Source organism: Teleopsis dalmanni, chromosome 1 (genome assembly GCF_002237135.1).
Source record: "Teleopsis dalmanni isolate 2A chromosome 1, ASM223713v2, whole genome shotgun sequence".
NCBI lineage: Eukaryota > Metazoa > Arthropoda > Insecta > Diptera > Diopsidae > Teleopsis > Teleopsis dalmanni.
Window position 1 is genome coordinate 163,107,711 of NC_051846.1, and position 17,997 is coordinate 163,125,707.

The window sequence follows — 17,997 nt, forward strand, 5'->3', positions numbered from 1 at the left end:
AAACTTTATGTAATTCGTCATAAAATATTGCAATCAACAGAAGATTTTACATGCAACAATAAAACAGAAGCCGTAAAAATCTTTTACCTTTAAGATATAATAATAAAAATGATTTTAAGACAATCAAATAAAATTTATCTTGAATTGCCTAAGGAGGGATTCTGTAAGCTTAAAATGGAATCCTTTTTCGATAAGACTTTTCTAGGACAACAGTACAGTATGAATGAAAATCACTTGTAATGCAGCATCTTAAAGTGAATACGAGCATTATTTTTATTTCAAAAAAAAATGCATTTTAATGTGTTTTTCTTTACATGTTCTAAACAATCAATCCTATTAAAAGATAAATAAATGAAAATAAGAAATAAATATCAGCAAGTATTAAAATAAATAAAGATAAAAATTAAATAATTTTCTTAAGTTCCTTAATTTATCCATTTCAATACTTAGCAAACAGTCTTTATATAAATATCATTATTGAGTAGTAAATTGATTGGAAAAATTTAAATTAAAATAAAAATAGAGAAGAAGAAAATAATTTAAAGGAAAATAAATATATTAACAGTAAATTGTAAAATAAGAATTTAAACCCTCTCTGACTGAATCTCTGAAGCTCAACTTTGCGCAAGAGTTTTTGACAAGAATGCTTGAATGGATCAATGCTTCAATGCTTCATCAATGCGATGAGCCAAGCACCCTACTTTCCCGTCATGACCTCTGTTGACATTTTTCTGTTTCCAAAAGCATAAAATTTTTAATAGGGACTTACCAAGTTCCTATGCTAAAATTGAATATCAAAAACTGGAAAACAGTTCAGTAACATAGTAACAAGTAACAAAATTGAATAGAAGGGGACGCTTTCATTCCTTTTTTTTTGTGGTTTGGATGAGGAACTGAAATGCTGCTCTTCTTCAGAATGTCTCCCCCGGTTGGCTATCCATGCCATATGCTACTCGTAGAACCTGCGTCCAGGCTCCGACTCCAGATCCGAATTGGAAAGTCTCTAGATTTCGCTCTATTTTAGTTTAGTTTACATCCAAACTCTCCTTTTTTTCCATCTGAGTACGTTTCCGATGAATTGTATGATTTTGTTCCAATTTTCTGTTCATTCTTTCACTTTTTCAATGATATTCTCGATAATGAAGTGGCCTACACATTGTTCAAGTAAAGTTCTTTCTCCATGGCATCTTTCATAGTTGAAGAAAATGTGTTCAGCATCGTCTTCATCCAACCTCCAAGTGGGTTGATCAGCTTTTTGCATCCTATGTAGATATTCTTAAAAATATCCATGACCAGTTAGGAACAGTGTGACATAATAGTCAATTGCTATACCTCTTCCTCGTACATCGGAGTTCAATCGTTGTTGCCAAATCTGAAAAGTTTATGCTTCACACTTTCAAAACTTGTTGAGTTATTTGTTGATCTTTATTCCCAGCGTTTTCTCCGTTCATGTGTTTAGAAGTCGATAGGGATGATTTTACTAATAACTCACTTTTGTGTAATTGGCTTAGGTCCTTTAAGGGCTATTGTGGTAAGTAAAAAAAAAAAATCTTTTGTTGTGATAGAGAAGAGTTTTCCTAAATACTTAAATATTTTCAACATATTCCATTTGACTTAAAACTTTTATTTACATGTATAGTAATAATTTTAATTTAAAAGAATTTATTATGCTACCACACTTGAGATATATTCTTTCCCATAGCTTTTATATTCATAAGTGATTTTATTTTTTGCAAAAAATAATTTTTTTTGTGGACAACTTGCTTTTTAATTAAGTTTTAAAATTTCTGGGAAACTTTATTATCATTATGTTAATGACAGAGAAATTAAGAAAAAAATTAATTTTAATATACATAAAAGAGAGTATGAAGAAAAGTTTTTAATAATTTTTAATTGTTTTCACTTATTTCATTTAATTTTCATAATTTTTGCAATTATTTTTATTTATCATAATTTTTTTTTTATTTTTTTGTTTTTTTCTAATTAAAACTTTACAATTAAACTTTCTGCAGATAAATTGCATTAAAATTGCATCGCACACAGTCATCATTACTGGACTGCATAATTCGGTAATGAACAGTTTTGCATGTGCGCTGCTTTCTCTTCCCCCTCCCTCAAACCCATATCTGTGCCAGTTATTCTTGGTATTGTTGTATGAAAACAAGAGGAATGGCATTCAGGGAATGATACGAGTATGAAAATTATTTTACGCTTTGAAATTGGCGAAATGGAAGAGAAAAGTGCATAAATACAAATAATTAAATGATAATCATCTGAAGCATAATAATAACAATATCTCATCCGAAGCAGAAGCAGAAGCAGAAAATATGGAAAATATCGATTACAATTAGCAAATAAAAATCAATGCATTAAGCACATTTGCAGTGAATATTTGCATATTTACTCGCATGCATATTCGCTCGGACACGCAGCAACACTGAATGTAAGTTTGTAAAGACACAGCAAACATTAAAACTCGAAATTATGTGGCAACGTCATACGTTTGAACGGAAGTGAAACGCTTAAAAATTGTGGAAAATTATTGAAAATGGTTCGTAATCGTTGGTAATGGCAAATGAGTGTTCAGAATTCCATACCTCGCTCTGCACTATGGTCAGATCCATGCATTGTTAATAATTATTTTATTGTTAAATATAAATGCTTGTAAACTATGGCAATCCTTCTGATATTGTAGATTTTCATTTGCAATTCGGATTGAGCTGTTTGTTATTTGAATAATACAAATGCATTATTAAGAAAAGATTAATAATTGAAATTAAATAATGTGGCATTTTATTTTAAAAAATATCAACGCATTTAAATAAGGACATTTATATATTATAGAACTTTGGTACTTTGGACAGCCCGCGGGCCGCATATGGCTAATGTTTGTGCGGCCCGCGACATGTTTCTAATCTACTACAATTTTTTTTTGGTGTACTGGTAAAACTAGATTTTTTTTATTTTTATGGTATACCAAGTAAATGAATTTAAATTGATAAATGAATAAAATTGTTTTTATTTTGCGACCCTCTAATCTGTACAGTGATTGGTATTAACCCGCGATCACATCTGCTCTGGTCAGCCCTGTTGTAGAATATGGGTATATGTACATATCAACCACATACGCTTCCGCATAATTTACAGAACCTAATTGTTTAGTGTGTACAGCCCATTTTTATCAAAATTTTATTTTCACCAACAATGATATTACGATATATATTAATGTTTATATTTTTGACATTATTATTGACTTAACCTGACTTTTAACAAAAAGTTGATTTGGGAAGACATTATGATATGGTAGGCAATTCATAACAAAAATCAGCTTTAGTCTCCCTTCAAAAGCAAAAAATTAAACCGGAAAAATAAAACACTCATCCATAAACAAGTCATCCGACCATCATTATGTATGGTTGCGTCGCCTTTAATTATACGCCTAAATCTATGCTACGGGTACTGCAAAAACTGTAAAACATCATCCTAAGGAAGTTATCAGAACTATATCAAAAGTTATTTAAAGACTACTGCTAATGGGTATTTGGTAATAATCGAAACAGCTGTATGATCAGCTAAAAATTCAATCAACTGAAAAATATTAAGAAATATTGTTGTTATTATTCACTACTGTTCGAAACCTCAAATAAATACAATAATTTCTATTAAGTAAAATGATCACAACCGTCGATACTAACTTTAAAATGCAATCAAAAGTTGAACCTCGAGTTAAAGGATTGTACTGAAGTATTTATATATACTTCGATATCAATCCATACAATTATTATTATTATTATTATTTGCATAAGCTCTATTATTTTAAACCAAGAACTGGAACCAATTCTTGTATTACAATAATTTATTATCAAAACTTTTAGTTGATATTAGATAAAATATATAAACACAGAAATATATCAGACTTACATAGTTACTATTATCTTAAGATTTTACTATCAGAAAAAGTTATCTTATACTTGACGGCACTTAGTTACTCTACCCAAAGAGGATATAACAAGATTAGAGCATCTAATTTTTTCAGAAAAATAAATGGTCATCTCAACAATTATTTATCTGTACTAGAAGTGTTCATTAACAGAAAAAAGTATAAGCTTCCTCTGAAATCTTATTGTTTAGTACAGCCTACCAAGAGGGAATATTTTTAAGGCCAATCACCAGTTATAGCTATTCTACAGTTTATTAATTGTCTCAAAATAGTCCTTTATCAAGTAGTGGCATCATAATAAATCGTAAGGTTTAAAAGAATTAGACTGCCTAATCTTCAGGGATGAGGTATAAATTATTCTCAATTTTGTTCTTATGATCAAAATAGTAAGTCTCAATTGGGACTTACTATTTTGATCATACATACATACTACTTCTATATATATCCAATATATGTTACTTTGAAGATTTTCATATATATATACACAATCGAGTATATGTAAGTAGTTTTTGGGACTTATCTCTTTGATCAACACCCAAAACAATCGAGTACATCGGGTGCATATATAAAATATATGCTTTCTTTAACTTTTCATAATGTTTACGGGGTTAACACAAGTATACACCAGAACCTGATATGTGCGTATTCGTGAAAAATTTTTGGGTGTTGACACAAAGATAAATATATTGATATATATAAAAATATCATATATATTTATATTTACATGTGTATTTATATAACCATTAAAAAATTCTTGAAATAGGTGTTCTCCACTATTATTCCATTCATAATATATTAGCAATAACTAAAGTGCATTGTAAAATTAAAATTTTTGAAATACATTTTGAAATGTTACTTTATATAAACTAAAATTTGGAACTCTATTTAATATTAACCTAAACACATATTTGAAATGCAAAACAATTGTTTATTTGAAGTAAAATAAAGCAGAGCTGGTATCGCAATTTCGCACATGTGGTATTTTGCATGCATGTACAAATGCATTCATGCACGAATGCGAATTTTTGGTGAAATTTGTGAAATTTTCTCAAATTTCATATGGAAAACCATGGCTGTTTATGGCAATGCCTAATAAATTTATTGAAATGTCCACTATGTCCACTATTAGACGAGTGCAGTTCAATATAAAATATCAAACATTTGCGTTCACACCTCAATGCCATGCAACTGCACAATGCAGCTACACAACTGCCATGTGCGGGTTGGCCCACGGGACTTTCCCGCATTTGAAATTCCATTAACCAGGAGAATTTTCCGTTTTGAAATATTTTCATTTGCATGCAACAGGTAAAAATTAATATTTAAACTGCACTCATAAAATATTTGAATACTTCTCAACCGCACTTTCATCGGCGCTTATAAATTATAAAATTTGTTTTTGTTTGCTGACAATTGGCAAAATTTGCACTTCTCTTTAATAAAAAAAAATTCAGATGACACAACTTTAATTTATTTGTAGATAGTTTGGAGTGTATTAAATGGTGGAGGATGTATTCAATTTTAAATAAATGAAATTGGTTTTAAAACATTTTAAATTAAAAGCTAACTATCGCGTTAATCAATGGCTATTCATCGCTATACATCCACTTTTTTATTAATTCGGACAAGTGAGATATATATCAAAAATTATCCAAATTTATCATATAAAATTAAAATACAATTTTTTTGTCGAGGAAGATTTAGTAAAATATTTAATCGCTTGACTTTCTAATTAAGTAAAAGTTATTTACTAACAAAAGGAATCTGTATTTTGTGCAGCGACCAATTGATTTGTGGAGAATTGGATATTTTATATATCTCTTTTCAGCCAAAAATTCGTCTAATTAAAATAATATACATAAATATGAATTTTTGTTGTTGTTCACTACTTTTCAAAAAAACCTCTTTATATCTCTTATCTTTATATCTCTTATTTTATCATGTCCTTTACAAATATTTTAAAAAATCTATATTTATTAGAAATCTATAGCAATTTATAACATAATAATAATAACAATTTATGCTATAAGGAGCTCAGTCAGCAGTTTGGATGTAGAGTACCCTTTCTGTTAGAGTTCTGGAATACTAACACCTTTACAACATATTAAAAGAATTTAATACTATAATATTATATCTATAATATCTATAATACTATATCTTTTATATTTATTATTTATCTTTTTATTATTAATATTTTAGTTAGATTACTAAGTGAGAGCCACATCTTAATAAACTGCATTGGCGAGATCATACCATACCATACCATCAACAGTTTAGAAGATATTGTGTTGTAAGAGTAGCCCCTAAAACCATGCTTTGATAAATGTATTATATTATTTGCCAACAAATAGAAAATAAATTATAGCAAGAAATTTATAAATATTTATATGCCACGAGATGTACGAGCCACATCGGGTCATTGATATCATTCAACAAATTAACATCTAGAACGATCCAGCAAAAAATGTATTTAAAGCGATAATTGGAGGAAGAAGACGTAGAGGTGAAACGTGCCTATAATGGAATGCGTAGGTTTAGAAACCGTTAACCAGACCTTATGTACGAAACTGAAGAAGGCGCGGATGCAGCGCGAATCACTTGTAGAGACATATGGTACTGCGTCAGTTAAAAAGCCGGTAAAGGATTGTCTTGGCCATTTAAGTAAGTAATGTTGGTTGTATATATATATGATATGCTTGTCATTCAATGAATAAATGTTAACACGAACAAAACGAAAACTGACAGGCTTACCAACACCGCGTTGTCGAATCTCAGAATGGTTACAGGCTCCTCAGGGAGGTATGAGGTCAATTATTGCTTAGTCTGATGAAGTGATAAACAATTATCCAGTCTAGGCGTAGAGAGGAGTTATGAAGAAACCTTACAGTTAATAGAAAATAAAAGTGTTTAAGTGCACTGACTCAACTAGCCTCAACATAATACATACAAGTAACAAAAATGGTAAGTAAATATATATAAGTAAATAAAATAGAAATCAAATTAACTTTATAAATACAAAATACAATCTTTTGGAAAAAAAAAACTTCAAATCAACCATTGGACATTTTTGATTTCATTCCACATAGAATCAAAACAAATATTTTTTTTCTTTTTCAAGCAATAACTCTTGACATCATTTGTGCTCCAAGCTTAATGTTACCAAATAAATCTAACCAAATGAACTCCAAAGCAATTGTTATAAATAAAATAGAATTTATTGTTCTGCGGAGAAAAAAAAAACTATGTGTTATAATTTATCAAACTTTTTAACAATGGAACAAAAATCTTTAAACCGGAAATTAAACATTTATGACGCTTTTGTTCTGTTACCTGCCAGTGTTGTTGTGTTATGTTATGTACTATAAATTGATATTAAAATAAAAAATTTAAAAAAAACATAAGGAAATTATTATTATGATTATTTCAGTTGACTAACCTCAACGCTCCGACGATGGCATATGCAATTAAAACAATTATTTTTCATTGAAAGTCCAAGTGTCAAATGTTTTGTTTGATATGCAAATTATAGATAATTTGAATAAATATTTTTCTTTGTTTTCATTAATTGAAAAAAACTGCAACTAAATTGAAAGCCACTCAATATGATTTGAATGGAAAAAAGGTAATCGAAACCAAAATCAAACTTAAAATAATATTAGCTGAAGTACTATTATCGCTGTATAATGAGAAATTATGCTGAACACTTGATGTTTCATTTCATAATGAAAATTTTTCATTTCATATTGAAAATATTAGATACACTTTACAGTGTATCTTCACCCTTCTCTCATTTACCGCACACTGCACACTGGTCGGTGCAGTGTTGGTAAATGTTAACTAAAAAATATTTCCGCTTAACTAAACAATTTTGTCATTTTCATGCTTGATTTCATGTACTTAATCATGGCAATAGAGTAGTCATTGCAGATACAATTAAGTACTCTGAAATATTTTATTAAAAATGTTATAGTAATAATTAAAAGTTGTTGTTATTGTAAATTATTAAAAAAAAACTTTTGAGGGCGTTTACCGTAAACACGTGTTTTGTCTCATTGTCTGATCTATTATAAAAAAAAAGAAAATAAAACTATAAGATAAAATATGAGACAAGTGTAAATCACTTTATGGTGCAATAAATATTTTTTTTTAAATAAAATTGGAATTTTTTTATATATTTGTAATATTTCATTTATTTAGTTTAATATTATTTGTTTAATTTATGGATCAATAAATTCGGTTAAAAACTTAAAATTTATTTACAACGACTTTCGTGCTTGCAATAAGAAGTAATAAATTTTCTGCTTAAGAAAAAAAAATTGTAATTAAATTAATACAATGATATGAACAACATCATGACAGATATATGTGTTTTCTTATTGCAAATAAAAATAAATGAAACATCGTTCCAACTTTCATTCTAAAAGAGGAGGATTATAAAAATTTGTACTTCATTCAAAAATTAATCAACAATATTAAAATTAATTTCTATTTGCCAATTTATTTAAAATAAATTAAATTAAAATACATTAAAAATTAAAACAAAAAAAAAATAATAACTATTACTTTTGAAGCAATCTTTGATTTAGGAACTTATATATGCTCAGTCAATGGTGTAACCAGGATTGTGCCAAGGTGGGCACAAACCAGAAAATATTATCTGTTTAAGAATAATTTTGCAAGTCACTAAATTTTTATATAATGTATTATATTATCAACTGAATTATATAATTACTCCAATGAATCTACTAACACATGAGTGCCAAAGAGTATACAACAAGAAAATAAACGACTATCATACCCAACAAATGCCAAAGGAAGGTCAGGAGCAAACCATCGCAAAGAAGTAAGGAAGATGGAGAACGTAAAAAAGATGGATAGCACGACTGATACCTAATATATCCTGGCTCAAACAGAAATCGGGAGCCATAAATGCTGACCGGACATAACTATTCTGGATATAACTGTACCACATGACTCTACCTGACTGAATTTTGACGACGTAAAGCACACTTTCTTTTACTGTAATAGGTGGCTCATATTTTGAGAAGAAATAATAGTCTGCACCAATGAGTCCCGAGAACATAGTTGAAAAGACGAGATCAACCCAGAGAGCTGGCGAATGATAGAGTCAAATGTGATCCAAGTTCTCAAAGCGAAGAATTTACACCCAGAAAGGAGAAGCAGAAACTAGAGTAATAAATAGGGAGAAACCAAAAAATGCGATGAAAAAATGGAGGTCTGGACGCAGAACAAAACTCAAAAAGTGCATGCAACGCAATTGCCACGTCAATATAAAAGAGACCCTTCCCGAAATAATGCGAAAATGGTTTCGGAGGAAACAAGTCTCTTCGAAGAGTAAGTGTTGTCGGGCATACCATTCCGACAGCGGTCAGTTTGACGGTGCATAAATCCTTCCACTTTCTCATCACAACAAAAAAAAGTAATAACAATATTGTCAAGACAGGATCTATCCTCTCTTGCCTACTGCAGTGCATAAGAGATAATGCTAAATATTAACATAAAGTACACACTGTACATAACCGGTTAATCTGGTACAATAGGTCTCTTCTGGCCGCAGTACCGGCTGTTGGGCAATTTTCACGTCTACTTTTTAATAATAAATAAAAATAATAACCGGCTATTTTAAAAATTAACATGAATGCCATTAACAGTGCTACCAATTCATGAAAAAATAATTTTCATATAGACACATTTAGATTATAAATTACAGATATTTTCCGAATGAAGAAATTTATTTAGAGAAAAAGTTTTTATTATTTTCTAATATGTATTTACAAAGATATTTTTTTTTACTTCGTATTAACGTACCACAGATCCTGACACTCTTAGATTTAATCTAAGTCTTAGTTTCAACATATTATTAGAAACAGTAGAAATATTGCTTCTGACTATCTATGTATGACTTGATGTATGTAATACAAAAATATATTAACACTTAAAAAAATATATACCTATATATTAAAAATATAGCATATCAATTTTAGAAATGTGTTTTTGACATTCCATTACTGAGTCTTTTATTTCAACATAAAATAATAGTTTATTGAGTTAAGATAGATCAATGTTTTTTTATTATTCTATATAATAGAAATAGTTATATGATAATAATTGTAATAATCTACTAGTAATATGATAAGTTATATTAAAAGACTCACCGTATTTCCTGTCTTAGTGTTTGATCTCCTAATAAAAGTTCAGTTCTTCCTTTTGATATGCTACTATTTGGACTACTTTTTAATTGTATTTGCTTATCGTATGAAAGTGAATTTAATAAAGTTTTGTTGTTACTATCTTCAACATCAACATCATCAACAATTATGGCATCTTCGTTAAGTGTAGTTAGTAACTGCAAAAAAAAAAATAACAATATTAGTGGAAGTACTAGAACTAACATTAACAGAAATGTGCTTTATAAAAAATTAAACTTTTAAATTTTAGAACTTAAGAAATAAATGTTTAATTAAATATTAAACCATTGCACCTAAAATAAGGTTTTAAAATAAAATTTATATTTTAAACAATTTAATAATGTATAAATTAAAAACATCTAAATAAAAATATCCATAAAAAAGTTTAACTAAATGTATCTCAAAACTTTTTAATTAACACTTTTTAATTTTTGTATATTATTTACAAATTAAAAATTAAATAATAAAACCACAATTTAATAAATTTAAGTTGAAAAAACATTAGAATTCTAAAAGTTTAGAATAAAAGTTTAGAAATACAAAATAGAAATATTTTGTATTTAAATAATATTTACTACAGTAAAATTATTATTTAATTCAGTTTTATTATTAATACAGAAAGAAAACAAATTAATTTAAAAATTATTATAATTTATAAAAATTATTTTGATTTATTCTGAAACGGACGTTTAACCGTTTCGACGAAACTAAACTCTTAATGTAAACTATTGTTTTCAATAATGAGGTTTTTATTGAACCTCCAAGAACTGATATTGCAACAACTAAAATTTTTATTATTTTTAATTAATTGAATTTTTGACTGATCATACAGCTCTTTCGAGTATTGTCAAATACCCATCATCACTGGTCTTTTGAAATTATTTACTATATTTAATTTCTCGTAAATAATTTCTTTAGACTAAGGATACCAAGAGTTGAACTTATACCGTGCTAACATTCAAGCTTAAAATCAGCGTTCATAAGCCAACTCACTCAAAGCCGTACTTGACTTTTATCTTTGAACTTGAAGTTTTGTTGATTCGCTATAAGGATTAAATACCTATAAAAAATTTCTTGAACCAGAATTGCAATAGTTAGGAAAAAGAAGAATAAAAGACAACTTAACATTTCTTATGCAAATATCCGACAAGATTAAGGCATTACTCTATTAAAAATTATATTTTCTATAGCTTAAAATCCATTACCAAGAGAAAAGAAGCTAATAATGGGCACTTTTTTAAATATACGAAATATATAAATCAATTAAATCCATACGCTGATCATTCAGCTGTTTCGGATATTGCTAAATATCAATCATAAGTGGTCTATGAATACATATACTACCTATATAGAATTGCTTTAATTTTCCATATATTGTTTTTGGACTGCAATTGTCAGCAATTGAACCCTGTCAAATTTGAATGTAGACGCGACAGTTAAAACACTAAGCCAACGTACACTTATGGCGTTTTCGATTGGTAAATCTGGATTCAATCCAAGTTTACTCTAGATCTAATTTAGTTGCCCAATCGAACATTTTTAAAGTTATCTAGATTTTTTTGTGTTAGTAGATATTTATATTTTTCATAAACACATGTGTATATCGAATCAAATCACAATTTAGTTATCGTCATATAAAATTTAATTTAGAGATTTATCAAATTGTATGAAGAATGTATAGTAATACCGCATATCCCACGTGATCTATTGTGATATATTTGGATCTACATAAACCAGACGTTAGGTTTTGATGTGCTCTCAACGGATGGACTTTATCAATGCTTCTATATGGTTCTAACTTGACCATTCTTCTATTCATTATTACGAGGAATTGTGGAATTAAAACGGCGTTCTTAAGTAATTGAGTGGGATTCGTTCCTACCTCCACTTCAACTGACTATCGAACCAGACATTTATTGGACTTTTAATCTGTTAATTTCAATGAATATGACATATAAAAATATTTAACAACTTACTTTAAAATTTATATTTATGTTAAAAGTTTCTCTATGACTCTAATGCATTTATACAATAAAATAAATTTTCATAGAGAAAAAGACGAAAACGTGCAATAAATATAAGAAATTAATTAAAAACTCGAAAAATTCAATATAAATGTTAAATCATTTGCAGCTATTCCATAAAATAAATAAAAAATAATATCAAGGATAAAAGCTAGAATGGCTGCTAAAATGGCAACCAATTCCATTTGTTGTGAAACGAAAAGCTAATAAAATATTCTAAAAAATAAAAACCAAGAAGGAAGGAGCAACGGAAAAAGTATCCTTGCATGCAGCAGACAACAGAAAATCGAGTACACACACGACTGACTGCACAGAGCAATCCTGACTCACCTCTCGTCTCGGTGGATGAATATTATTCGATATTAATAAATCACAATTATTACTAAGATTACTACCAAACGTTCCGGCGGTGGTAGTCGTTTGATTAGTGTTTATGGCAGATCCGCCAATACTAATACCAGCTCCAACACCAGCACCAGTACCGACGCCAACCCCAGTAGTTGCTGCTGCTGCCGCTGCTGTTATCGCAGTTGCTGGTGCATTTGCAATTATCGAGGATGTGACTATATCCGCCTTAGTTATAAAAGTTTTATGATTAGCACCAATATAAGCAATATCAGTACCAACAGTTGTTGTCGTTGTTTGATTTGTTGCTTCGGATTTTAGGGTTGCATTTGCTGTTGCTGAGAAATTATTGCTATTATTGTTATTACTTAAAGTAGAATTTAAAGGTAAATTGCTCTGATTTTGTTGTTGATGACAATATGCTGATGCTAAATTGTTATTGTTATTATACAACTGTGTATGTGTGGCTGGCTGTGGTTGTCGATAATGTTGTTGTTGTTGTTGTTGTTGTTGATGATGTTGCTGTTGATGTTGATGTTGTGTTTGCTTATAAAGCTGTTGCTGTTGTTGCTGCTGCCGCTGTTGTTGTTCAACATGTGCTGCTGCTGCAGCAAAAGCCTGTTGTAAATGACTACTGGATATTGCTGTTGAATACTCAGTAGTTGGTGTTGTTGTGCCATCAACAGTATCAACAATTTTTGTTGCTGATAGGGGCGAAGTAGAAGTTTGTGCATCGACGAGTATTGTGCTGGGAATATTTAATGGCGGGGGCCGCTGATAATGATGTTGCGGATGCTGTAACTGCTGTAACTGCTGTGACTGTTGTAAGTGCGACGGTTGCTCTTGTTGCTGTGTTTGCTGCGATTGTTGCGGTTTTGGTTGTGGCGACTGGTGTTGCTGTGGTATGTGTTGTTGATTCGTTGCTGTAACGCTACCTGCCACCGTTGTTGCTGCTGTTAGCAGTGGTGCATCTTTCTTATTATAATTAATATAATTAATACTACAATAATTTGCACCGCCCACACCTAAATCATCGTCATCATCTTCCTCTTCGGCTAAAGCTAAATGTTGCAAACTGCTAGCTAACAAAGATTTTGTCGGATGTAATTGTTGTTTACCTGTTGGTGTGATTTTGGTGTTCTGTTGCTGCTGTTGTTGGTGTTGCTGTGCTAGTTGTTGACTTTGATATATATTGTGATTAGCTAATTTTGTTGCTGCAACTGCTGCATTCACGATTGCTGATGTCGTTTTATTGGCATTCTTATCGGGCACATTTGTTGTTGCTGTTGCTGTTACAATTGCTGCTGTTGTTGTGGTGGCTATCGTTGTTGCCGATGGTGTTGGTGCTATGGTTGATGATGTTATAAGGCCTGCAGTTGCTGCTGTTGCTGTTGTCACCGTTGAACTGCTACAAGTGATTTGATTGCTTGTAAACGATGTGACATAAATGGGTGAAGCTTCGTTAAGAAAACTTAAATCTTGTTTCTGTGTTCCTTTCGTCTGTTGCAGCTGAAATGTGAGCAAATATTAGTTCAATTTAAATAAATTTATAGAAATTTTAGAATATGTGAATGCACAATCCTTACAACTTATGCTCGCTATACTTGCATAAATAAAATTCAATTGAAAATTATATAGTCTCGAAACCCACACAAAATACAAATCGCGAATATTTAATAAACATTTCATTATTTTGATAAGTGACTTGAAAGGTTTCATTTCAACACACCCAAAAAATCTGCCTTAAAACTACATAGATATATTGAATTATAAATTCAGTATTTTATGGATTACATTTTTAAGACACAATCTGTCCAAATATCATCGTTTGTAGATATCGTATACATAACTATCGTGTACACGATACTCACCGTTAACGATCGTCATTAAATCATTAGTAGAACATCATTCGCTAATAGAATAGTCAGACCATTCAATAATAGAAAATATATATCATTATTCACACACAAATATCACTGCGGTGAGAGCTTTTATAAAACCAGTCACATCATTTAATCTCTTAAATCTCATTTAATTTAATTTTCTTATGAAACTAATGACAACCGAACAAAAATTAAGAAAAACATTTGCTAGACATTGGCTTTTACTATAAAAAACCACATTTTCCCCTTCATATGTTTATCAACTTTTCAAAGCACAGATGACTCACCTATTTTTTCTATTATGGATTTAAAAACTATATGTGATATAATAAGCATTTATTATAACACAAACATAGTGCGAAGATACAAACGTAATAAGTTTGTTTTAATTTTGTTTTAATAAAATAAAGGATTTACCTGATTGACCATATGGTAAATCCTTCGAGTATTTAGTATTAGAGAAAAATTTACCTGAGTGGTATATGGTATATTATTATATGTTTTTCTTGTATTAACAAAATTAGCTTTAACTAAGGAAATTTGTAGACCTCGGTAGATGCCCTAGTATACCATGGGACACCAGAGATTGTTCTCAGTATTTTTGACTGAGTTCTTTAGACAATTCCAATATTTAAAGCGCTAGCATTACCAAATAGCTGTATACCACTAGTCCATATTGGTTTTATGATCCCGTTATGCAGAAATACTGTGAACTTTAATATGAAATGATTGAGTTAAATATAAAATACAAATAAATCAAGGAATTGGAGGTCACATAATCAACTAAAAACCAGCACATTACTATATTTTATAATATATCATGTAACCATATAGTATTTTATAACAGAATATTAATTTTGCGGCTTATATCTCTGCTAATATCTCTTGACACCAAATCCCATTCTTATTTAATACTTGAATTATTTTGACTAAGAGACCTTTACATTCAGTTATGATTGTTGATAGAAAGCACCCAGTATTATACAAAATGTAAATTAAATTTTATTTTACATAATAATAACATTTTCATGCATTTAATTAACTCTTTTAAGACTTCACCTATACATTTTATTTTTTTTTTTTACATAAATTAACCATAAAACTCAATTAAAATGTAAAAACTTTTTCGTGTTTCTCTTATTGAAATTTAACCTTTTCGAATTAGTGAAAAAAAACATGCATAAGTTGCTTAATCTAAAATGTTAACCCGAATTGTTATTGCTAATTAAGCTCTTGATTATATTTAGTGATGAACTCTTAAGCTTATTACGAACATTTTGAATATGTAAAATTATTAGACAACAAAATTATTTAAAGAAACTTTCGCTCGGAGTTATCGTTTGACAGATGTCAATCAAAATGTTGACATCGTTGTCCACATTTTGTCTCATAAATGCTGCACCCATAAGAGCAGCATTGACAGACTCAGTGGGAATGGTAGTGACAACGCTAATAATACCAACAAAAATGAATTCATAATGGAATAAAAATCGAAAGTGGTCAATGTCAGTACTGAGCACTTTCTCCGATTACCGAGTATTGAGTATCGTGTATCGAGCACTGCGGAACATAGGAACATAGGAACATGGGGTACGGTCATCAGCACACTTCAAAGCGTGCTCACTTCAAGTACGCGTAGTAACTCAAAATGAATTTTAAGTACTGGTGTATTTGCAAAATTACTTAACAATGAATTCCAGTTCGGTATTTGAGTATTTGGGTGGAATTCGTAAGTGTATCTCACTTTCTGCTACATAACAACGCAAACAGCGCCAACAACGCGAAAGCGAACACGAGTTTGTAAAGCGATTAAAGGTTTTACTCGTACATTTTCAATTCATTTCAATTGTTTTTGTATTCCGCACTGCTTCGATTGCTTAATAAATTTGTGGTCCGTCAGAAATACTAAAGAGTTTCCAGTTCGTTTAGTCGCACATTGCCGTTGTTGGGTCGTAATAAAGAGCTCTGCGGATTTGGCATTCAGTGCAATTACAAAGGATTTATTTAATCCCCCAACAGGAATGATTTACAAAATTTTTAGCAATCCTTTTTTGAAATATTTCTGATTTTATATTACATATGGAAAGCAGCGGATGATGAGGTTTACAAAATTTTTATTTAAACCACAAGAATTTAAAAAACACTTTAAAAGTATTAACTACAAAAATTGATAAGTGGTTCTATTAAAATAAAAACATAGGCATTGTATTAAAATTCGATACACCTCTGCGAGAATAGACATGACACATAAGTTCAAATTTAAAATATATAAATCCAGACTATATTGCATCAAAAAGCAACAGAACGACCTTCCAAACCTATCACAAAGAGTTCTAGGCTTTTATAAATCCAAAAACCTTAAACTACTAAGCGATTGGTGGGTTAGTAATAATAATATTAATAACTCTGTACGATAAAAATGGATTATTTATTTCTCTTTTTTAATTTTATAGTGACTTATTTTTTTAGACCTCTGAGTCTCTGGCAATAACGAGTGAAAATTAAAAAATTAGGCTTTCAAAAGGTTAATAAAAAATTTCTCCATTTTGAGAGATGCTAGATGCTATCCAGTTAAGGACTGGTGCGTTGGTAATCTTATATATAAAATTAACATTGTCAAAATGTTAGTTACCGTACTCCTCCGAAACGGCTTTACCGATTTTTACCAAATTTTATATGCGTCTGGGAATCGGCTACTATCTATTTTGCATACCGCTAAAGTGATAAGGGTGTCCCTATCCAGCAAAAATATCTTTATTGCTTTAACAAAAATTTTTTTATATTTTTGACATAAATTTTTTTATATTTTTGAAAAAGAAAACTTGCTATGATATGAAAAGTTGTTGTCTATGAAAATACTGAATTCATAAAACTGCCCCTAATTTCTGCACTATCGTTGATTCCCAAAATGCTCTCATTGACCGCGTATTTCCAGATGTACACATACAATACATAAATCATGGTGACTGGCAGAAAGAGCCATTAGCAGCAAAAAAATGTGGAACGTTGATGAATTACTTCAAGATAAAAAACAGATTTGCAGGCGACTTATATCAAACAAATCGAGTCGATACAGTTTTGTGATACCAAACGAATTGTAAACTATCCAGCAGAGTTTTTAAACTCACTGGATTTGCCAGGCATGCCACCACACATTTTACGACTGAAAGTTGGATCACCGATTATTTTACTTCGCAATTTGAACCCACCACGGCTATGCAATAATACGCGATTGGTAATTAAAAAATTGATGAAAAACATTATCGAAGCCACCATTTTGAATGGCAAGTTTCGAAACGAAAAAGTTTTATTGCCACGAATTCCAATGATTCTCACAGACAAGCCAATTTAATTCAAACACGTTCAATTTTCTATTAGATTGGCATTTGCAAAGACCATCAATAAGTTACAAGGCCAAACGATGTCTGTTTGCGGTCTTATATATAAAATTTCCATGTCACAATGTTATTTTCCGTACTCCTCCGAAACAGCTTTACCGATTTTTACTAAATTTTATATGCGTATTCAGTAGGTCTGAGAATCGGCTACTATCTATTTTTCATACCGCTAAAGTGATTAGGGAGTCCCTACCCAGC

General features: G+C 30.0%; 1 protein-coding gene across 2 annotated transcripts in view; it reads right to left on the reverse strand.

The window, feature by feature from the left end:
- Positions 1-14,027, reverse strand: part of LOC119669758 (serine-rich adhesin for platelets-like) — a gene marked incomplete at its 5' end in the record, with an annotated part of 110,951 nt that extends 96,924 nt beyond the window's left edge. For both annotated transcript variants that reach the window (XM_038079774.1, XM_038079773.1), the window contains 2 exon segments: positions 10,117-10,307; positions 12,504-14,027. In XM_038079774.1, coding sequence (XP_037935702.1) covers positions 10,117-10,307; positions 12,504-14,027 — 1,715 coding nt within the window.
- Between the last annotated feature and the right edge of the window lie 3,970 nt (positions 14,028-17,997).